General features: G+C 33.4%; 1 protein-coding gene and 4 non-coding genes across 5 annotated transcripts in view; 2 read left to right on the forward strand and 3 right to left on the reverse strand.

Annotated features, from left to right (window-relative positions):
- Window positions 1-24,107, reverse strand: part of LOC138698894 (uncharacterized) — a 721,865-nt gene that overhangs the window by 237,530 nt on the left and 460,228 nt on the right. The window contains exon 2 of the mRNA XM_069825087.1: window positions 17,148-17,327. Coding sequence (XP_069681188.1) covers window positions 17,148-17,315 — 168 coding nt within the window. The 5' untranslated portion in view covers window positions 17,316-17,327. The remainder of the gene's footprint in view (window positions 1-17,147; window positions 17,328-24,107) is intronic.
- Window positions 3,416-3,487, reverse strand: TRNAC-GCA (transfer RNA cysteine (anticodon GCA)). The gene has a single exon. It is a non-coding gene; the product is annotated as a tRNA-Cys (tRNA).
- On the reverse strand, window positions 3,701-3,772 carry TRNAC-GCA (transfer RNA cysteine (anticodon GCA)). Its single transcript has one exon. It is a non-coding gene; the product is annotated as a tRNA-Cys (tRNA).
- On the forward strand, window positions 3,987-4,058 carry TRNAC-GCA (transfer RNA cysteine (anticodon GCA)). The gene has a single exon. It is a non-coding gene; the product is annotated as a tRNA-Cys (tRNA).
- Window positions 4,272-4,343, forward strand: TRNAC-GCA (transfer RNA cysteine (anticodon GCA)). The gene has a single exon. It is a non-coding gene; the product is annotated as a tRNA-Cys (tRNA).

Here is a 24,107-nt window from a genome sequence, read left to right on the forward strand (position 1 = left end):
TTATTACATGCTGTATTATTTTACCATTTATTAATGTTATTGTGCTCAATGACCTCTTCTTAATTTTGTGATATATTTTCTATAACTGATCTGAACTGCGCCCGAGCACGAGCTTCTACTCTTTTGGGCTGCAATGCCTAATGTAGCTCAAGTGTAAAGTATTAAATAAAATAAAATTAAAATTAAATTAAAAAATAACTACTAGGATCATTAGCGGGCGATAGAATTGGTAATGGCGAGATGAGGCAGAAAATTCGTCATAGATTACCTGACATTGGCCTTACGATTGGAGAAATCTTCGAAAAATATCCCAACCAGGTGTGAATTGAACCCACGCCCAACAGCAACTCCGGAATAACAGGAAAACGTGCTAGGTGCTAGCGCCCGAGCTTTAACGATTAGCTGATTATCCTACGTATCATAATGAATTTAACAGAATTTTAAAGCAAGTGTGACGAAAAACAAGAAAATATTCTGTGTGACAAAATACAGGCTATTCTGGTTTAGTGGGGAAAATAGTGACTTTTATTACTGACACGTCATTCATTTGTAATTATGTCACAATATTTTAGGGTATTGGAATCTAGTGCAAAACCTGTCACTGATTTAAGGTAGGCTTATAATAAATTGCCATAGTCCTCTCAATAAAAACAAACAGGGTGATATTGTCTTTGTAGTACGCCTGTGATTTCTGCTCGTGACATTGTATAATTATAATGTTAGTAGCGGTGGGCACTGCCAGCGGCAAAATAACTTTTGATTGAGCAGGCACTTTATGCAACTATAGAATGCGATCCAGCAGGCAGTGGGAGAAACTGATCACATACATTCGATTTTTCAAATGCAATGTAGCCATTAGTGATGGGCGAAGTTGTTCTTTTCCCGGAACGGTTCCGAAAAAATACTATGTTCCAAATAACAGTTCCGAAATAATAGTCACCAGTGGTGATGAGTCGGAGTCGTTGAGTCGTTCAAACGAACGGTACAGTACCCTCCCTCTTCACCATAGACAAATAACACCATGCAGCTCACACTGGAGCACTCATAGGCATGACATAGTACACATTCTTATCTATAGATGGCACTGAAATGCACATTCGAATAGATTTTGGAAAATTGCTGTGCATGCGGACAGAACTCAAAAGCTTAATGTTAGTAATTACACAGCTGTTGACTACAAGGACAGAATACAACACTTTGTTTTCGTACATAAAGTTATAAAGACATGGTAGCCAACTAAAAAAAAAATAGCATAACATTTAAAACATATGGTATGTAATTTCTGTTCTCTCTATTACATAATAAAAAAAACAAATCATTAATTTTTATTTTTACTTTTCTTAATGCACAGTTATAATAATAATAATAATAATAATAATAATAATAATAATAATAATAATAATAATAATAATAAACATTACAATTTCATAAATAAAAAAGATATATATTGGCAGTACTGAAACCTGGAAACCCCGCAGTGGGTTAGTAAAATGTTGGAATCGCATCTTTACCAAAGTGTAATTTAAACTTCGCATTAAACCTCGCTCTCCAAATCAGTACTTATATGGGTAGTTTCCAACAAATAATGCTACAACATTTTTGTCGTTCTTTGATAACAGAGAAGATAGCACAAAAACTTGTGCTTGTCAGACTTAACCTCAACAAACGACATACAGACATTGTAACTAAACCACTCATTACCATTTACGACTTTAACCTTTGTATAGAATCAGCTGATCAATGAATTAATAATAGTATGCGTACTTTATGACTTTGTAGAATGTTTATAAAACAGAATTAGTCAACTAATGGTGAAATAAACCATAAAGCGGGAATGAATATTACAGATTATTAAATACTTACTATAACATTACAGATGATTGGCCAGTCTTACAAATGTTGATATTAAAGTTCGCGCCACCGCAAGGATTTCAATTTCCATGCGCCCCCCTCCAACCACGTGAGAGTTTCAAGTACCAACTTCATCCAACGAAGTTCCAAGTATAACATAAAGAACAACGAGAACAGTGTAACTGCAGCTGTCGGTTCATCGGAACAAGCTCCGACGTTCCGACTGTTATCTCGGAGTCGGAACATACCTTGTGCAACGCGGTACTGCGAGCCCGCAACAGCTGGGTAAGTGAGCAGCTCGGAGTCGGAACACTGTTATTTCGGAACAGGAGGTTCCGACCTACTGTTCATTTTTGCAACAGTTCCGAGACCGGAACAGTTCCAAAATAACTGTTGTGTTATTTTTTACCCATCTCTACAAACAGGGTGATATTGTCATTGTAGTACGCCTGTGATTTCTGCTCGTGACATTGTATAATTATAATGTTAATAGCGGTGGGCACTGCCAGCGGCAAAATAACTTTTGATTGAGCAGGCACTTTATGCAACTATAGAATGCGATCCAGCAGGCAGTGGGAGAAACTGATCACATGCATTTGATTTTTCAAATGCAATGTAGCCATACGATATTTCAGATAACGTTAAGGGTCGAATTCATAGTCGTCACTTATAAAATGAGGAAACACTTAAGTAATGAGAGTTTCCTTACCACTTATTTCAGATCGTATTACAGAGACGTTACTTATTGATATGCCCTGAGCATTCCCTTGACATAGAAAGAAATATGGCAACATGTTTAGACGTGAACGCTTTCCTACATTCAATTGTATTCCAGCGTCTTCAAATTGTTAAATCGGCATTATTATCATTCACAAATACAAAAGTAAATATTATAGAGCTAAAAATTATACAAGATGTCCAGAGAGCATTTAATAGAAAAGAAAGAAGTGAGCTAAGATAACTAGTTATGAAATATGGAGATATAGTAAAAAAAAAAAAAAAAAATAAAAAATAATCATTGTTCTCTCCAAAAGAAGAAATTGACAGGGAACAAAATTGCAGTTGAGTTTAATGCAAACTCCGGAAATATTCCTATAAGTAAATCATTTTAATTTATTTTTCAGTTATTTTTATGCTAAACAAAGTGGAAGTGATATAATTACGCAAATTTTAACAGATTATTCCTTGGGTAGAATACAAACAAAAATTCAAATAACACTTTGCAAATCAAGATTTCAGGTATAATTCCCTGTAAAGTTGATTTGAATAATTTCGGGGGAAAAATTGTTCCGGAGCCAGGTATCGATCCCGGGACCTTTGGTTTTGCGTACCAACGCTCTATCACTGAGCTACTCTAACCGACACCGATCCAATTTTTCCCTCTATATCCACAGACCTCAAAGTGGGCTGACAACCGTCAAGCAACCAACTTCGAGTGCACACTAACTCCGTGTGACTTAAATTGTGGTTTTCTGTTAACGAACAGTGACGTGTATTATGCAAATCAAGATTTCAGGTATAATTCCCTGTAAAGTTGATTTGAATAATTTCGGGGGAAAAATTTTTCCGGAGCCGGGTATCGATCCCGGGACCTTTGGTTTTGCGTACCAACGCTCTACCACTGAGCTACTCGGGAACTCTAACCGACACCGATCCAATTTTTCCCTCTATATCCACAGACCTCAAAGTGGGCTGACAACCGTCAAGCAACCAACTTCGAGTGCACACTAACTCCGTGTGACTTAAATTGTGGTTTTCTGTTAACGAACAGTGACGTGTATTATGCAAATCAAGATTTCAGGTATAATTCCCTGTAAAGTTGATTTGAATAATTTCGGGGGAAAAATTGTTCCGGAGCCGGGTATCGATCCCGGGACCTTTGGTTTTGCGTACCAACGCTCTACCACTGAGCTACTCGGGAACTCTAACCGACACCGATCCAATTTTTCCCTCTATATCCACAGACCTCAAAGTGGGCTGACAACCGTCAAGCAACCAACTTCGAGTGCACGCTATCTCCGTGTGACTTAAATTGTGGTTTTCTGTTAACGAACAGTGACGTGTATTATGCAAATCAAGATTTCAGGTATAATCAGGGATATAGAGGGAAAAATTGGATCGGTGTCGGTTAGAGTTCCCGAGTAGCTCAGTGGTAGAGCGTTGGTACGCAAAACCAAAGGTCCCGGGATCGATACCCGGCTCCGGAACAATTTTTCCCCCGAAATTATTCAAATCAACTTTACAGGGAATTATACCTGAAATCTTGATTTGCATAATACACGTCACTGTTCGTTAACAGAAAACCACAATTTAAGTCACACGGAGTTAGTGTGCACTCGAAGTTGGTTGCTTGACGGTTGTCAGCCCACTTTGAGGTCTGTGGATATAGAGGGAAAAATTGGATCGGTGTCGGTTAGAGTTCCCGAGTAGCTCAGTGGTAGAGCGTTGGTACGCAAAACCAAAGGTCCCGGGATCGATACCCGGCTCCGGAACAATTTTTCCCTCGAAATTATTCAAATAACACTTTGTTGGGACGTGAATACTTTTCGAAAAAAAAAAATGCCACTTAAATCTACCTGAAATGCTGCTGTATCATAAAATCTCAAAGCAACCAGTACTTTCAGCAGTGGCGAAATCGGTAAGCCTCATGGTTGTATTGTGAATTGAAATGAGAGACACCAGAATATCCACAACAGTGTTCTTGTCGAAACGGTATCTCTAAAGGTTTTCCATATCTCTGATATATCTTTTGCTAGCCGAAACTCATTTTCATTTTAATTACAGAACTCAATAAATTAAATTAAATCATAATCATCATCTATTGTATACCGAATCAGCTGATTACAATGCATATAAGGAAACACTTGAGTAAGCTGACAAGCTATCTTATTTGAATAAGTGTTCACTTCAGTGGGATTTATGAATTGGAAATTATTATAAGCAACTGCTTAAGTGTTTCCTTACGATAAGTGTTGACTATGAATTCGGCCCTTAGTCGTTTGTTGGTATCAAGTCAACGGTAATAATGATATTGTATGTATGTATTTATTCACACTGCAATGGGTATATACCCGGTGGCAGTGGTAACTAATTACACTCAATAATGACAATAATAAACTTATTAATTAAAATACAATTAATAATAATACTAATAATCAATACTAACAATAATTTATAACAATAATAATAACAATAACAATAATAATATTAATAATAACAACAATAACAAGAACAACAACAGGGAATATCCTAAATTAAATGAAACGATCACTTAAAATAACATTTGAAATAAATCTAATTTGTATCTTAAACATAAGTTCGAAATAAAACCCACGAGTATGATATGTTCATATCTGCACAAGTACCTTTCAACATTACACTCATTTCGCTGTCAACTCACTCACTGCACTGGAACTACGACACATTTCACTGATTCTATCCTGATTTCACTAACACTTCAAAAACATTTCACTGTTCAAATACTTTGCACTGCCACTATAAACTATAAAGCTTCACTGACAGGAACACGTTTCACTTACACTACACACTTCACTGATACAACACACTTCACTTACACAACATAATTCTTCACTGATACAACACTTCAATAACAACATATCATTTACACCCTTTATATACTGTGTATAATTACCGTCTATTAGTAAATTCCTTAAGCCTATTTTTAAATACATTTTTGGTTGTTGGTAAAGCCTTTAGTAAGTCTGCAGGTAAAGCATTCCAGTCCCTGATAGTACGATTGAGAAAAGAAAACTTTCCAGTGTCCGTCCTCTGCCTTCTTTCCCTCAATTTATAAGAGTGGTCGTTCCTTGAAGAGTAATTTGGCGGCTGCAACCTATTTTTTATGTCTCTCCAGGCAGGCTCACCTCTGTATGTTTTGAACATTGCGCATAATCGAATTCGCGTTCTCCTGTCCGTGAGTGTGTCCCATTTTAATGGTGAATTTTTCCGACAACACTTGAGAGCCCGTTTTTTAATCTTTTCCAGTGTCTTAATATGTTCTAATATTATCACATTATAGTTTATACAGTCACGAAGCTTCAGTTGATTAGGTTGCTAGGAACAATAGACTGTGCAGGCATTATTTCGCATTGTCTGTAATGAAGCGATAGTAGCGATCCTAGTGGTTAGCAACTATCTATGGATACATATTTATTACATATTGGGCTTCGTGACTATATACTAGACTGTGATATTATTAAGGATGAGGATTATGACCATCCAGAGGCCTATTAGTAGGTATTTCTTGTTTCTGAGTAAATTTAAATTTTTGTTTAGTCGACGGTGTCATTTTTTTCAAACGGAGTTTTGTTCCCCAAGTGAGTAGGCCTACTCAAGTGTGCAAAAACAAAATAATACAACATTCTAGTATATACAGTCACGAAGCTTGAGTTGTTGAGGATACTAGGAACAATAGACTGTGCCAGTACTATTTCGCATTGCGTGTGATGACGAGATAGTAGCGATCCTAGTGGTTAACAAGTGGCTATGGATGCATATTCCCTACGTATTGAGCTTCGTGACTGTGTATACTAGACTGTGATCATACTTGCATTTGACGTGTTTTATTTGTGTAGAAAATTATTTGCAATAGAAGTCTGAAGTTCAATACTCATTTGTACAAAAAATTCATGTTTATGAATTATCTCCCTTTACCCAAACACCATCGAATTATTAACCCTTAACTGACATGTCTATTATTTCTCTCGTAACCGACTTGGTGCGGTCTGTCAGACCCCACTGGTTATATTACAATAAATATAAATCAGTATTGCTAGATCGCTACACTCCAATTGGAAGGTAGATAGAAGAGGAAAGTTCTAGATCAGCGGTCATCAGAATACTGCACTCTCGGGCTAGCGTCTCCTACCCGCGGAAAAACACTGCCCTAGCGTGCGTTCGTGGCTGCTGGCGGGTATGCTGTCTCCTTATCCCCTATGCACGACGGAGCATATTTCCTTACCCTCCATGCACTCTACCCATTTCAGCGAGTGCTGACGACCATTGTTCTAGACCAGTGTTACGCAACCTTTTTCTACTCACGGCACACCCTAGACAGGCCTAGATTCAAACGGCACACCAAAATGTTAATCCCCTTAAAAATATATGATGTGATTCTCCTAATATAATTACTAGGGAAAGGGATTTGGAGTATTATAAAGAATGGTGAAACGTAGTATAGATATTCGTAGCTCAGTGACTGTCAAGCGAGCTGCGTCGCAAAGCATGGACGAGTACAGTCCACTTCATACAAACTTACACGCAACGTGCTGTAAACGTATTTCAGAATAAACAAATGGAATAGTTTAATGACATGTAGTGGCCTACATGTGTTTTTCTTGGCAACGCACAAGACACCAATAAACAACATTACAAATATACATAATTAAATATCAACTTCTGCATCTTCGCGAGTCAGTGGATATATCGATGGCTGATAGACAGTAGTCTTCTTTATGGAACTCGCCTCTGAATATGTGTTTTCTTCTGTCAGGAGCGTGTTAAATTAAAACCTTTATTTACAATATCATGAAATATGATAATATGTATACAACGTAAACTATAGTATTTACAATATACTCGTATGCAATATACTACAATATTTACAATAAATGTTGGACAAGATGTAGAACCAAACGAAATAGCATTTTCAATTAATGCTATGTTTTGTTCATGAAACAATTATTCCTGCTGTGCCTTGTTATAATAAATTGTAAATATTATTTCCAAATTTTCAAAATACAACTTTGCTCTGTTGCAAGGAAGGAAATTTTTTAACATGGAAAAACTCTGCTCTACATCTGCAGAGACAATTGGAGAGTACTTGAAACAATTAAATTCACATGTTGAATGACGTCATTGGGACACGTCCTTGTTAGTACATCTGAAATCCGACTAAGAATACTGTAACCATCATTTTTAATCAAAACTCTGTTCATTTTTTCACCAACACATTCTACTGCACTCAGTTTATTTACAATAGTCCTCATAATATTTATTTGCTCAACTAGTTCTACTCCTGACTTTTCTAATTGAATAATGGCATCCGGTAAATATCCAAAATTTGACTTAATATCCATGACTTCTTTCTCGATTGTTCTATCATTTAGCAGTTCCTGGCACATTTGAATCGCAGCGGCATCATCGGGATCGAAAGACTGAACCACTTTCTTCACAGATTGGAGGTGATGTGCGTAACAATTGCAAGATTCTAACCATGATCCCCATCTCTTAAGAACTGGACATGGGGGAAGCGACAATTTAGGGAATTGTTTCCTGAATTTTGATACTCGATCTGGAGCTTTTACAAATAGTCTTTCAATTTTGTATTGTTAGTTGGTTTCACTTTCGGCATTGTACCTGCACTTCACTACTCGGAACTGCAAACCTGCATGTTGAAGTTCTTATGCGACAACTGTACCGTTCACCTGTTGTTGACGTGCAGAGATCTGCGAGTATGTCATGGAGGGGAGGATTTGGTATAAAGGGTTGTAAACAAATGACTGTGTAGATGCCAATACTAGCTTTCACTGCTCCAAATTCCGTTCCCTAATAATTACGTAATGTCATCAAATTTACTATTATTATTATTATTATTATTATTATTATTATTATTATTATTATTATTATAGTAGACCTATATGGCATTGCGATTTTACCCTCTTTGGTGATACCTGGTATCAGTTCGCAACACTGAAGAGACGGCCAAATTAGCCTTTTAGGAACTGCTATTACGTGACCCTCACTATAAAGGCTGGCTCACAATAAACCGGGAACGAGAACCAGAATGAAAACGAGAAGCAGAGGACGTGAATATGAAAATTTTTGATTCACAATAAACCGAGAACGTAGACGACTATGCATGTCGATATGCATGTCAATAACGATATGTAAAGTCGATATTACGCATTCTTATGTTATTTGTGTATAATTGACCAATGGCGTTCTCTCATGAATACAAGGCAGGCAACATAAACACAGGTTAACCAACTTCGAAATTTCAACTGAAACATTTCATTAGGTACGGTACTATAAATATGCCCATGCATCTTTATTATCACAACCTATTTTAAGTCTACCATAACGTAAAATAATTAGAGAAGAAACATTTGTAATAGAACAAAAATGAACACAACAGTAGTTATTGAATTGAAGCATGAATATGTAGTGTGTAATACAGCCAATATAGTAATAAAATATGATTCACTTACGATCGGTGTTCAAAGATGCAGCTATTGATAGCCACCTATTCTCCTTCATTTATACGAGGCGCGCCGCTTATCGTAAACATGAGGATTTTCCTCAACACTCAATATTAGAATCTCATCAAATAAAACTTGCTCCATGATGCAAACCACAGAACAAAATAATGCACAGGTTATGTCACGGTCTTTTTGCTAAAAAATATACGACAACAAAATAGCTTTTAGATGGCAATAGAATTAATCTAGTGGACTGTGATCGGAAACGTGAACTCTCCGTTCCCGATCCCGGGCTCCGGCAAGCTTTTCGTTAATTGTGAATGCTCACATTTAAATGTACACATTTTAACAATTTTACCGTTTTCGTTTTCTTTCCGATTCTTGTTTCCGGTTTATTGTGAACCAGACTTAATAGTTTAAGAGAAATCACTATTAAGAGAAAACATTTCCGAAAACAACTTTTTCCCGGTAACAAAGATGCTAAAATGTGAATTTCCGTGGAGATTTCGAAATCGGCTTCTTTTTCGTGCAACGCAATATTTTATTTTCATAACGAAAATGTAAAACATGATCACTACATTGCAAAACTCAATTAAACTGCAGTTTATGTTCCACAATAGGATGAGGTTGAGTAGCCCGGACTGCATATCTGTAGTGGGATTCAGAACTTGTTAAACCGGACGCCCCGGCACTTCTACTTGAATGCTTCCGTTTTATATGGGAAGAGCGCGGAGGAATGATTGCTTGCTATTTTAAAATAACGCAGCAAAAAGCGGACGAGCGGAGCCCCGCCTCGAGTGTAACGCGATCCCGGACAGTCCGGTCTTCGTCTTTAGGGAAAACCTCGCTGCGGTCATTCCCATACAAGCGCAGAGTCAAACCCTGTGACCGTGTTCATTGGAAGCTGGGTTATCAACAATTACATACAAAATATGGCATCACTACCGCATCAACATCATGTTAATAACCATTATCAATCTGTTTATCGTCGTCTTCAAACTCAACAATCGCCTTACCCTTTTCGTCTTCAAACACATTATCAATCTGTTTATCATCGTCTTCAAACTTTACAATCGCCTTACCCTTTTCGTCTTCAAACACATTATCAATCTGTTTATCATCGTCTTCAAACTTTACAATCGCCTTACCCTTTTCGTCTTCAAACACATTATCAATCTGTTTATCATCGTCTTCAAACTTTACAATCGCCTTACCCTTTTCGTCTTCAAACACATTATCAATCTGTTTATCATCGTCTTCAAACTTTACAATCGCCTTACCCTTTTCGTCTTCAAACACATTATTAATCTGTTTATCATCGTCTTCAAACTTTACAATCGCCGTACCCTTTTCGTCTTCAAACACATTATCAATCTGTTTATCATCGTCTTCAAACTTTACAATCGCCGTACCCTTTTCGTCTTCAAACACATTATCAATCTGTTTATCATCGTCTTCAAACTTTACAATCGCCTTACCCTTTTCGTCTTCAAACACATTATTAATCTGTTTATCATCGTCTTCAAACTTTACAATCGCCGTACCCTTTTCGTCTTCAAACACATTATCAATCTGTTTATCATCGTCTTCAAACTTTACAATCGCCGTACCCTTTTCGTCTTCAAACATATTATCAATCTGTTTATCATCGTCTTCAAACTTTACAATCGCCTTACCCTTTTCGTCTTCAAACACATTATCAATCTGTTTATCATCGTCTTCAAACTTTACAATCGCCGTACCCTTTTCGTCTTCAAACACATTATCAATCTGTTTATCATCGTCTTCAAACTTTACAATCGCCTTACCCTTTTCGTCTTCAAACACATTATCAATCTGTTTATCATCGGCTTCAAAGTCTACAATCGCCTTACCCTTTTAGTCTTCAAACACATTATTAATCTGTTTATCATCGTCTTCAAAGTCTACAATCGCCTTACCCTTTTAGTCTTCAAACACATTATTAATCTGTTTATCATCGTCTTCAAAGTCTACAATCGCCTTACCCTTTTCGTCTTCAAACACATTATCAATCTGTTTATCATCGTCTTCAAAGTCTACAATCGCCTTACCCTTTTAGTCTTCAAACACATTATTAATCTGTTTATCATCGTCTTCAAAGTCTACAATCGCCTTACCCTTTTTCGTCTTCAAACACATTATCAATCTGTTTATCATCGGCTTCAAACTATATAATCGCCTTACCCTTTTCGTATTCAAACACATTATCAATCTGTTTATCATCGTCTTCAAACTATATAATCGCCTTACCCTTTTTCGTCTTCAAACACATTATCAATCTGTTTATCATCGGCTTCAAACTATATAATCGCCTTACCCTTTTTCGTCTTCAAACGCATTATCAATCTGTTTATCATCGTCTTCAAACTATATAATCGCCTTACCCTTTTTCGTCTTCAAACACATTATCAATCTGTTTATCATCGGCTTCAAACTATATAATCGCCTTACCCTTTTTCGTCTTCAAACGCATTATCAATCTGTTTATCATCGTCTTCAAACTATATAATCGCCTTACCCTTTTTCGTCTTCAAACATATTATCAATCTGTTTATCATCGTCTTCAAAGTCTACAATCGCCTTACCCTTTTAGTCTTCAAACACATTATTAATCTGTTTATCATCGTCTTCAAAGTCTACAATCGCCTTACCCTTTTTCGTCTTCAAACACATTATCAATCTGTTTATCATCGGCTTCAAACTATATAATCGCCTTACCCTTTTCGTCTTCAAACACATTATCAATCTGTTTATCATCGTCTTCAAAGTCTACAATCGTCTTACCCTTTTAGTCTTCAAACACATTATTAATCTGTTTATCATCGTCTTCAAAGTCTACAATCGCCTTACCCTTTTAGTCTTCAAACACATTATTAATCTGTTTATCATCGTCTTCAAAGTCTACAATCGCCTTACCCTTTTTCGTCTTCAAACACATTATCAATCTGTTTATCATCGGCTTCAAACTATATAATCGCCTTACCCTTTTCGTCTTCAAACACATTATCAATCTGTTTATCATCGTCTTCAAAGTCTACAATCGTCTTACCCTTTTAGTCTTCAAACACATTATTAATCTGTTTATCATCGTCTTCAAAGTCTACAATCGCCTTACCCTTTTTCGTCTTCAAACACATTATCTATCTGTTTATCATCGTCTTCAAACTATATAATCGCCTTACCCTTTTCGTATTCAAACGCATTATCAATCTGTTTATCATCGTCTTCAAACTCTACAATCGCCTTACCCTTTTTCGTCTTCAAACACATTATCTATCTGTTTATCATCGTCTTCAAACTCTACAATCGCCTTACCCTTTTCGTCTTCAAACATATTATCAATCTGTTTATCATCGTCTTCAAAGTCTACAATCGCCTTACCCTTTTAGTCTTCAAACACATTATCAATCTGTTTATCATCGTCTTCAAACTCTACAATCGCCTTACCCTTTTCGTCTTCAAACGCATTATCAATCTGTTTATCATCGTCTTCAAAGTCTACAATCGCCTTACCCTTTTAGTCTTCAAACACATTATTAATCTGTTTATCATCGTCTTCAAAGTCTACAATCGCCTTACCCTTTTTCGTCTTCAAACACATTATCAATCTGTTTATCATCGTCTTCAAAGTCTACAATCGCCTTACCCTTTTCGTCTCCAGACACATTATCTATCTGTTTATCATCGTCTTCAAACTATATAATCGCCTTACCCTTTTCGTATTCAAACGCATTATCAATCTGTTTATCATCGTCTTCAAACTCTACAATCGCCTTACCCTTTTTCGTCTTCAAACACATTATCTATCTGTTTATCATCGTCTTCAAACTCTACAATCGCCTTACCCTTTTCGTCTTCAAACGCATTATCAATCTGTTTATCATCGTCTTCAAACTCTACAATCGCCTTACCCTTTTTCGTCTTCAAACACATTATCTATCTGTTTATCATCGTCTTCAAACTCTACAATCGCCTTACCCTTTTTCGTCTTCAAACACATTATCTATCTGTTTATCATCGTCTTCAAACTCTACAATCGCCTTACCCTTTTCGTCTTCAAACGCATTATCAATCTGTTTATCATCGTCTTCAAACTCTACAATCGCCTTACCCTTTTCGTCTTCAAACACATTATCAATCTGTTTATCATCGTCTTCAATCTCGGAAATCCCTTTACATTCGTCGTTTCCAAACTCGACAATCATTTTTACCCTCGTCTTCTTCAATCTGTTTATCAAACTGAACAATCTGTTAACCTCTGTCATCTTCAAACGTATTAACAATTTGTCTATCTTCGTTTTCGAACTCATGAATATTTTTATGCTCATTGTCTTCAAACTCTTTATCAATTTATCGTCGTCTTCAAACACAACAATCTCTTTATCCTAATTTTCTTCAAAACTCATTATGAATCTGTTTTCTTACGTATTGATTTAAATAAAGTAAGTATATATACAGATACATGTCTTTGCTCACCACAAATTCTACTTGGACATGGACTCTGGACTCCGTGATAGGAAGATGATCTAACCGTTGTGTTAACGGTGAGCGAGTGCGTTATATTAACGTATTACGAAAGCCAAGGATTCCACGTCGAATCTTGGTCGTTTGCTGGCTTTCCTTAATTCGCAGGAATTCCTGGAAGCATTCTGCACAGATTGGAGAGTTTTGTGGAGCTCTCTGCTGTAATCATGACACGCTTTGCTGCCAGCTGTGCAAACAGCTTTCAGAATTTCATAACCGACGAAACGAGCCGCGCAGGGCTGAAGAAACTAACAACGGTGATGGATCAACAAACCGGGAGGCGTGGTGCTTGACACAAGGAGCGGTATGTGCTCTCTGGGGTCAGGTGTCCTCCAGAGCGGTCATGGTGAACTACCATGCGCTGGTTATAACGGAGACGAGTCTGACAAGGGCAATACCTGTCAGACATGCAGCGTGGGTCTTCAACGGGACAAAAAAACTGTGTTCTGATATAAATACACCAAAAGCCTACATAAAAGAAATGAGTGACATAGTTACTCCTATTTTTATTGCTTTTACAAGTTCCTTAAGGGAAGACTCCACTAAAAATCATGAAAACTTTTCCAAATTTTTTTAGCTATTTCACTTATTCAGAATTTATATTTTCATACCCCAAATGGATTCAGCACAATTCTGATTACAAATACTCGTATGTTTACAATTTTTAGATTAACGCTGGAAGGGGGCGTGGAATTTAAAGAGCTGTCAAAATTGTTTTTCATCGAAGAATTCTTTTTTAAAATTTCTGATTACAAATCTAGTAACTTCTTGTTGGCTCCCTGAAGTTACTAGATGAATGTAGCGGAGGAGAATATTAATTTACATAAATATTCATTTTATTTTCAAATCTATTTTTCTGTGTTCATTTGAGTTGATTCAACACCAACTTTCTTATGCCAAATATTAATCAATCTGGATGAAATTTTTACTGCAAGTATTTATGAAGTAGCTGCATGTTTCTATGCATTTATTTTGTGAGAAATGCTGCTAGTTTATTTTATTAATATTTTTCTTAATGCTGCTAGTTTATTTTATTAATATTTTTCTAAATACATAAAAACATGCAGCTACCTCATAAATACTTGCAGTAAAAATTTCATCCAGATTGATTAATATTTGGCATAAGAAAGTTGGTGTTGAATCAACAAAAATGAACACACAAAAATAGATTTGAAAATAAAATGAATATTTATGTAAATTAATATTCTCCTCCGCTACATTCATCTAGTAACTTCAGGGAGCCAACAAAAAGTTACTAGATTTGTAATCAGAAATTTTAAAAAAGAATTCTTCGATGAAAAACAATTTTGACAGCACTTTAAATTCCACGCCCCCTTCCAGCCTTAATTTAAAAAGTGTAAACATACGAGTATTTGTAATCAGAATTGAGCTGAATCCATTTGGGGTATGAAAATATAAATTCTGAATAAGTGAAACAGCTAAAAAAAATTTGGAAAAATTTTCATGATTTTCAGTGGAGTCTTCCCTTAAGTCCAGTTAATATATCATGTAGCCAATATATTACAGTTTATCTACGTCTGTCGCTCGAGTGTTAGCGCTCAGTCTTCCATTCAGGCGACCCGGTTCGATCCCCGGCGAGGTTGAGTTGGAATTTGAGGCAGATAAAGCAGACATTGGAGGGAGTAAACATTTATTTACTGCATTACTGCGTTTACAATTTATTGTATCAGTGTTATTTTCAATATCCCACATTTATTTAAATAATTTCAATTATGAATTATATTTTAGAATATTTCTTTAAAGTTCTCTGTTTGTGAAGGGCATTAGGTTTATCAGTTTTGGTGTCTATAATTAGCAGATATGGAAATGATTATTTTCAATGTTAAGGTACCCACTTACAAATGGATTTTAAGGAACCCGGAGGTTCACTGCCGCCCTCACGTAAGTCCGTCATCGGTCCCTATCCCAAGTAACATTAATCCACTCCCTAGCATCATATCCCACCTCTCTCAAATGAATTTTAATATTATTCTCCCATATACGTCACTGACTCCCCAAATGTCTTTTTCCCTCGGCCTCACAACTAACACTCTATATGCATTTCTGTATTATCCTATACGTATTATATGTCCATCTTAAACGTCTGGATTTAATGTTCCTAATTATGTCAGGTGAAGAATACAATGCGTGCAGTTCTGCGTTGTGTAGCTTTCTCCATTCTCCTGTAATTTCATCCAGCTTAGCCCCAAATATTCTCCTAAGCATCTTATTCTCAAACGCCCTTAATCTCTGTTCCTCTCTCAAAGTGAGAGTCCAAGTTTCACAACCACACAGTAAAACCAGTAATAAAACTGGTTTATAAATTCCAACTTTCAGATTTTTTGACAGCAGACTAGATGGCAAAAGCTTCTCAACCGAATAATAACAGGCATTTCCCATATTTATTCTGCGTTTAATTTCCTCGCGAGCGTCATTTATATTTGTTACTGTTGCTCGAAGATATTTGAATTTTTCACCTCTTCGAAGGATAAATCTCCAATTTTTATATTTCCATTTCGTACAATATTCTGGTCACGAGACATAATCATACCTAATACTTTTTAAAAATAATATATAAAATCTAAATAAAATATCTGATTGCAGGGAAATGTTACTTTAGGTATTGGTGCAAAGTTTTAGGTTTATTGGTGTAACAAATTTTTAGAAAAAAGTACATCATTTTTTAATTTTTTTTAATGAAAAATTTGAAGAATAAAAACTATTATTAATAACATTATTAAAACAATAGAAGGTAAAGAAAACCGTGTTTTAAACTAATATTTCAAATTTCAAGGTCCTAGATTAAACAATGTGAAAGTTATAGGGAATTCAGTAACATAAGTTGAAGTGTTAGTGAAATCAGGATAGTATCAGTGAAATGTATCGTAGTACCAGTGCAGTATGTGAGTTGACAGCGAAATGAGTGTAGTGCTGAAAGGCACTTGTGCAGGTATGAACATATCATACTCGTGGGTTTTAGTTCGAACTTAGGGTTAAGATACAAATTAGATTTACTTTAAATGTTATTTTAAGTGATCGTGCTTCATTTAATTTAGGATGCTTCTTGTTAATTTTATTGTATTATTGTTATTATTATTATTAATTGTATTTATTATTGTGTTTATTATTAAATTGTCATTATTGAGTGTAATTAGTTACGACTGCTAACGGTATTTACCAATTTTCAGTGTGAATAATACATACATAATGTTATTTCTCTTCGGTAACCCCTTAAATATGCAGAAATTTGATCCGAAGAAAATAATGTATATTGCGTTCCGAACCCTCTTAAAATCGCATTTTCATGCCACATGCCTAATTTATATTGTCGAAACGAACTAGTAGTGTAAGTCTAGAAATAAAAAAGGAGAAGAAGAACTAAATGAAACTGAAGATCGCAGCACGGAGCCTGGCTCGGCTGCAACACCCACGAGACAGCCTTTTTTGTGTCGGCGATAAATTTTAACGGACGATACAGTGACGTTTCTGACAGCATTTCAGTGCATGGAATGGAATTATTCTTTCACTGACCTCTAGTTGTATCCCAAAGAGATCTCTGGTCCGTTCTGGGTCACGTGGTTTCTCAACTGTCCGTCCATTTTCGGTGCTCTCCTGCAGATCCTCCTGCAGGTTCATATCGTCGCCGCCGCCACTACTGGCGCCACTGCTGCTGCTACACTCCTCGTCCTCCGGTCTCATTTGCGTTGTATCCTGAAAAGAAGACACAGAAAATATGTAAACAAATCCAAATAAGTTTCAAAATATCAGCTACTTCAAACAAGTTGAAATCAACACATTCAGTAACTCCTTTATATCTACTTCAACATGGGGAAATGTTCATACAGGGGTCCCACAAGGTTCTGTATTAGGGCCCCTTCTTTTTCTATTTTTATAAATGACCTTGGTCACATAATAAAAGGAATAGGTTATCCTATACTATTTGCAGATGACACAAGTATCATGATTACATACAAGAACTTTGCCATATTCAATTATAAATCAGAAACAATTCTCCTTCAAGTTTATGACTGGTTTACAATCAATAAACTAGCATTAAACATTAATAAAACTAACATAATTCAATTTAAAACCACTTCAAATTTTATCTCTGAAACATTAGACAAAACTATCAACAATATACCTCTACTAGAAACATCAACAATCAAATTTCTTGGTTTGCATATTAATAATACAATAAATTGAAAAAATCATATTAAAGAAATAACCCACAAACTTAGCTCAGCATGCTTCGCAATTAGGTCTTAAAAACAATATATTTCGCCTATTTTCTTTCCATTATGTCCTACGGAATAATATTTTGGGGAAATTATGCAGATAGTAGAAATATATTCTTATTACAAAAAAGAGCCATTAGAATAATAGTTGGAGCAAAGTCTAGAGAATCATGTAGACTATTTACAAAAAAAATAGAGATTCTGACCTTAACAAATCAGTACATATACTCTATAATAAATTTCCTCTTATGTAATAAAGAAAATTTTCCAACTAACTCAGGCATACATAGTATAAATACCCGCAGAAGGAATGATTTTCATACGCCATCATCAAATTTATCATGCTATCAAAGGGGAGTACGTTACATGGCGATAAAAATGTTCAATAGTCTTCCTGAAGACATTAAGAATCATAGCCAAAACCCTGCATTATTTAAGACAAAACTAAAAAATTACTTAGTATCTCAACTTTCTATTCTGTAGATGAATTCTTGAAATTTCACAGTACTGTGTAAATATTTTAATACTATTAAATGGTAAACATATTACATTGTATACAATATTATTGTTATTAAGGTATTAATTCTGTACATATTTCATATTTGCATTTTATATGTTAAACGTAAGAATTTGACATGTTCTTTATTCTATGCTATAAAGCAAATGTAAGAATATTATGGAGCGAATAAATCCATCCATCCATCCATCCATCCATCCACCCACCCATCCATCCATCACCCACCCATCCATCCATCCATCCATCCATCCGTCCATCCATCCATCCATCTATCCATCCATCCATCCATCCATCCATCCATCCATCCATCCATCCATCTAAACTCAATGTCACCATAAAACTTACACAGAGCAAGCTAATGGTCTCGAACTTCGAAGATTCTTTATTATTATTATTATTATTATTATTATTATCATTTATTTAACTAGCTAGATAATGAGTACAAATTACAATTATAAAACAAAAATGTTTCTAGCCACTACCGTAAGAGCCAGGCTCGTGTACGGTGTGGTCTTAGTCAATAATATAACATAAAATTTACAAGGACAGTTTACTAAATACAGCAAGTAACTTAATTCAAACCAATAAATAACACACAAGAGCGAAAAAAAGAGGAAAGAAAAAAAGAGAGGAAAAACACATTTAATATAAATCGACAATCAGACAGAAGCCAGTGATATTCAATAAAAACATGAATATATTCGACAGAAATAAAAGGTAAAAAAAACCATTTGTTAATATTAAATGCCATAAATAATTTTATAAATTTCTTTTTTAGAAGTTTCAATTTTAAAATATTTGAAATTCGGAAAATGTTTCGTAATTTTATTATAAAGTCTTGGGCCGAAACTAGCACCATGTTTAAGACCTGTACTTGGTATGACATTTAGGCTCAATTAATGGGAAAGCAGACTTTTGTCTTCGAGTACGATATTCATGTCGATTAGATTTATGTTTGATTTGATTTCTATGGTAGTAAATTAGTGAACTATATTTATACATTTCTTCAATAGTTAATACATTAAAATCTGTATAAATAAAATTTGTTGGGTAATCCATATTTTTGGTCAGACAAATTTTTATTAATCTTCGGTGTAATGAAATTAATGGATTAAGTACAGATGATTCTACTCCACCCCAATTTATTATACCATATTGTATTAAAGATTGTACTAAAGCTAAAAATATTATTCTCAATGCCTCCTTAGTGATAAAATTTCGAAGTATTATGAATTTATAAATTGTCTTTCTTATACTTGTACACATTAAATCAATTTGTTTATCCCAACGTAAATGCTGGCTATAAAAATTCCTAAATATTTAACTTGTGTGGAAGATACATACATACATGGGACATAGATTCTTTGCTGTTAAAATGCAGTCCTTAATAAAATGTTCGTCTGAATAAGTTCATGTCTTGCAACAATCTTCCATTTACAGACCCTATCTGCTTAAAAACAAAGTTCCGAATATACAGTATACAGTAACTTCTCTCTTATCCGGACAGTAGGGTAGGTATTATTGGCTACTCACAGTACAGTGCGTGCCTTCTTCCTCCCTGTCATGTACTTTTTTCCTCCTCCTATTTGCAACCCCGTCGTGCTTTCAGTAAATCACAGGTTGTGTATGGAAGAAGTTCACTATGCTTTCTAAGACATTTACTGATAAACGCTCGAAGTTTAGTTATTCTTTAAAAGACAAATTGGATATTTTGAAGCGGCTGGATGAAGGGGAAACTATTTCTGGTGTCCCAAGAAGTACAATTCATGACTGGAAGCGTAATCGGGCTGCACTGGAAGAATATTGTGCATCCACGAGCTCTAATGACAAGCGCCCTACATTGAAGCAGCCTATGTTTTCAAATACGATAAGGAACTGTTTCTATGGTTTCAAGAACAAAGAAGGAAAGGTACTCCAATATCTGGTCCGATTCTGAAAGAGAAAGCGCTTGATATGCTTAAGAAAAATGGAGGCGATAATTTCTCTGCTAGTGATGGGTGGTTGTCAACGTGGAGGGAAAAGTATGGTGTTCGTCCACTTGCAATTTGTGGAGAGAGGGTGTCAGCTGATACCATTGCAGCTGAAGAATATAAAACTACATTCTGAGATTTGGTGAGTAAGCTAGAATTATCTCTCCAGCAGATATACAATTGTGACGAAACCGGTTTAAATATCAAATGTTTACCGAAAAGAACTTTAGAATCTACATCATACAAAACTGCGCCTGGTTTCAAAATAAAAAAAAAAAAAACGTGTGACTGTATTAGCTTGCTACAATGCATCAGGGACAAATAAGCTTCCCTTGATGTTAATTGGAATAAATTAAAAAATATACTGATTGTAACTATTTTAATCGGTGATATAATTACTGTATTATTCAAATGTTCACACATATTTTCTTATCATATTTACTCATATCAATTATGCAGACGATGGAGGGATAGTTAACTAATTTCTGTACCGTCTTGCAGTAAGGCGTAGCCTATGAAATCACGTGAATGCTGGACGACATAGCAACGGATCACAGAGAATTTACTGTATTATACCTACGTAATCCAACAGCTTATTTGATGTGCTAGCTGTATTTCTTCCGCTATTTTCTCATTATAATCTCTGAGGTTGAAAATATATTAAACCAAGAGTTACAAACTACCTTACAAATCATAAATGCAATTTTTGAATCAATCCTCTGTTTCCCTCCCTTTAATTTCCATGTATTGGGCACCCCTATGTGCTATTTTGGGCACCGGGGGCGGACGACTCCCATATTTGGACACCGGACTCTCGCGTCTCCCGAGCTAGTTTTCGCTCGTTGCTTCAAGTAGGAGTATCGCCAAATACACTGCGCTATAAAAAAATAGAAAATCGCCGCGCGAAACAGATTCATCTTGCTGGAGTTACCATGGTATTAACCTACCCTGACGAGATGAAGTGCAGACGAAAAAATTTTAACGATCAGTGGTGTGCGGACTTTCACTTAAATCTTAAAGAAATGTACTTGTACTGACTTTGAAATTCCTGTATTATTATTATTATTATTATTATTATTATTATTATTATTATTATTATTATCATTATTATTATTACTACTACTACTACAAATAAGTGTTACTAGTCTGTTATTTAACTATGCCCAATCAACTATTAGGTGATTTACCGTTCATGGAATTGGTGATTGATCACCGACCCAGTGGAAACATGTCAGCTTTATATGGAGTATAGTGCAACAGCACACTATAGGATCAGTACATTCAGTTTCTGTTAAATATAGCGAAGTATAAGATTATCAATGATGGCTCAGTGGCGTTCTCAGTGAATTTATTTTAAGCTGGCGTAATAAAGAAATAATTTAATGAATGAATGAATGAATGAATGAATAAATAAATAAACAAGTAAATAAATAAAATAACTAAACAACTACATAAATAAATAAATAAATAAATAAATAAATAAATAAATAAATAAATAAATAAATAAATAAATAAATAAATAAATAAATAAATAAATAAGCTAGTAAACAAGTACGTAATCAAATAAGGAAATGAGCAAATAAATAAATAAATAAATAAATAAATAAATAAATAAATAAATAAATAAATAAATAAAAAAGTAAATAAAAACAAATAAATAAGTAAACAGATAAATAAAAATAATAAATAATAAATAAATAAGTATATAAATAAACGAATAGATAAGTAAATGAGCACATAGATAAATAAACAAATAAATAAATAAATAAATAAATAAATAAATAAATAAATAAATAAATAAATAAATAAATAAATAAATAAATAAATAAATAAATAAATAAATAAGCTAGTAAACAAGTACGTAATCAAATAAGGAAACAAGCAAATGAGCAAATAAATAAATAAATAGGTAAATAAAAACAAATAAATAAGTAAATAGATAAATAAAAATAATAAATAAATAGATAAGGAAATAAATAAATAAATAAATAAATAAATAAGCTAGTAAAGAAGTACGTAATGAAATGAGCAAATAAATAAATAAATAAATAAATAAATAAATAAATAGGTAAATAAAAAACAAATAAATAAGTAAATAGATAAATAAAAATAATAAATAAATAGATAAGGAAATAAATAAATAAATAATTAAATAAGCTAGTAAAGAAGTACGTAATAAAATAAGGAAATGAGCAAATGAGCAAATAAATAAATAAATAAATAAATAAATAGGTAAATAAAAACAAATAAATAAGTAAATAGATAAATAAAAATAATAAATAAATAGATAAGGAAATAAATAAATAAATAATTAAATAAGCTAGTAAAGAAGTACGTAATAAAATAAGGAAATGAGCAAATAAATAAATAAATAAATAAATAGGTAAATAAAAACAAATAAATAAGTAAATAGATAAATAAAAATAATAAATAAATAGATAAGGAAATAAATAAATAAATAAGCTAGTAAAGAAGTACGTAATAAAATAAGGAAATGAGCAAATAAATAAATAAATAAATAAATAAATAAATAAATAGGTAAATAAAAAAAATAAATAAGTAAATAGATAAATAAAAATAATAAATAAATAGATAAGGAAATAAATAAATAAATAAGCTAGTAAAGAAGTACGTAATAAAATAAGGAAATGAGCAAATGAGCAAATAAATAAATAAATAAATAGGTAAATAAAAACAAATAAATAAGTAAATAGATAAATAAAAATAATAAATAAATAGATAAGGAAATAAATAAATAAATAATTAAATAAGCTAGTAAAGAAGTACGTAATAAAATAAGGAAATGAGCAAATAAATAAATAAATAAATAAATAAATAAATAAATAAATAAATAAATAGGTAAATAAAAACAAATAAATAAGTAAATAGATAAATAAAAATAATAAATAAATAGATAAGGAAATAAATAAATAAATAAATAAATAAATAAGCTAGTAAAGAAGTACGTAATAAAATAAGGAAATGAGCAAATGAGCAAATAAATAAATAAATAAATAGGTAAATAAAAGCAAATAAATAAATAAGTAAATAAATAAATAAATAAGCCAGTAAAGAAGTACGTAATAAAATAAGGAAACAAGCAATTGAGCAAATAAATAAATAAATAAATAAGTAAATAAATAAACGAATAAATAAGTAAATAAGTACATAAATAAATAAACAAGTAAATAAATAAATAGGTACATAAACAAATAGATATATAAATAAGCAAATAAAGACATATGCAGATTAGCAAAATAAGCAAGTGTATAATCAAAAAAGGAAATAAGCAAATAAAGAAATTAGCAAATAAGAAAGTGAATAAATAAATAGATGAATGAATAAATAAATAAATAAGTAAATAAATAAATAAATCGATAAATAAATAAACAAATAAGTAAATAAATAAATAGGCACATAAATAAATAGATTTATAAATAAATATATAAGCAAATAAGTTATTAAGCAAGTACGTAATCAAATAAGGAAATAAGCAAATAAAGATATATGTAAATTAGCAAATAAGCAAATTAATGAGTAAATAAATAATTAAATAAATTAATAAAGAAATAAATACTTGCATAGAGAGATAAATACATTAACAAGTAAATATATTATATGTACATATGTACGTGTTTATTACTATGCACGGTTTGCCAGCCTAAAATTCCAACATTTGTGACATCGTGATTTTTCATAATATAATTGAGCTTATCCACAATTAAATTCCATTGGTTTGCCACTAACTGTAATTCTGTGAATTTTGGGG

The sequence above is a fragment of the Periplaneta americana genome, chromosome 4 (assembly GCF_040183065.1).
Source record: "Periplaneta americana isolate PAMFEO1 chromosome 4, P.americana_PAMFEO1_priV1, whole genome shotgun sequence".
NCBI classification, from domain to species: Eukaryota; Metazoa; Arthropoda; class Insecta; order Blattodea; family Blattidae; genus Periplaneta; species Periplaneta americana.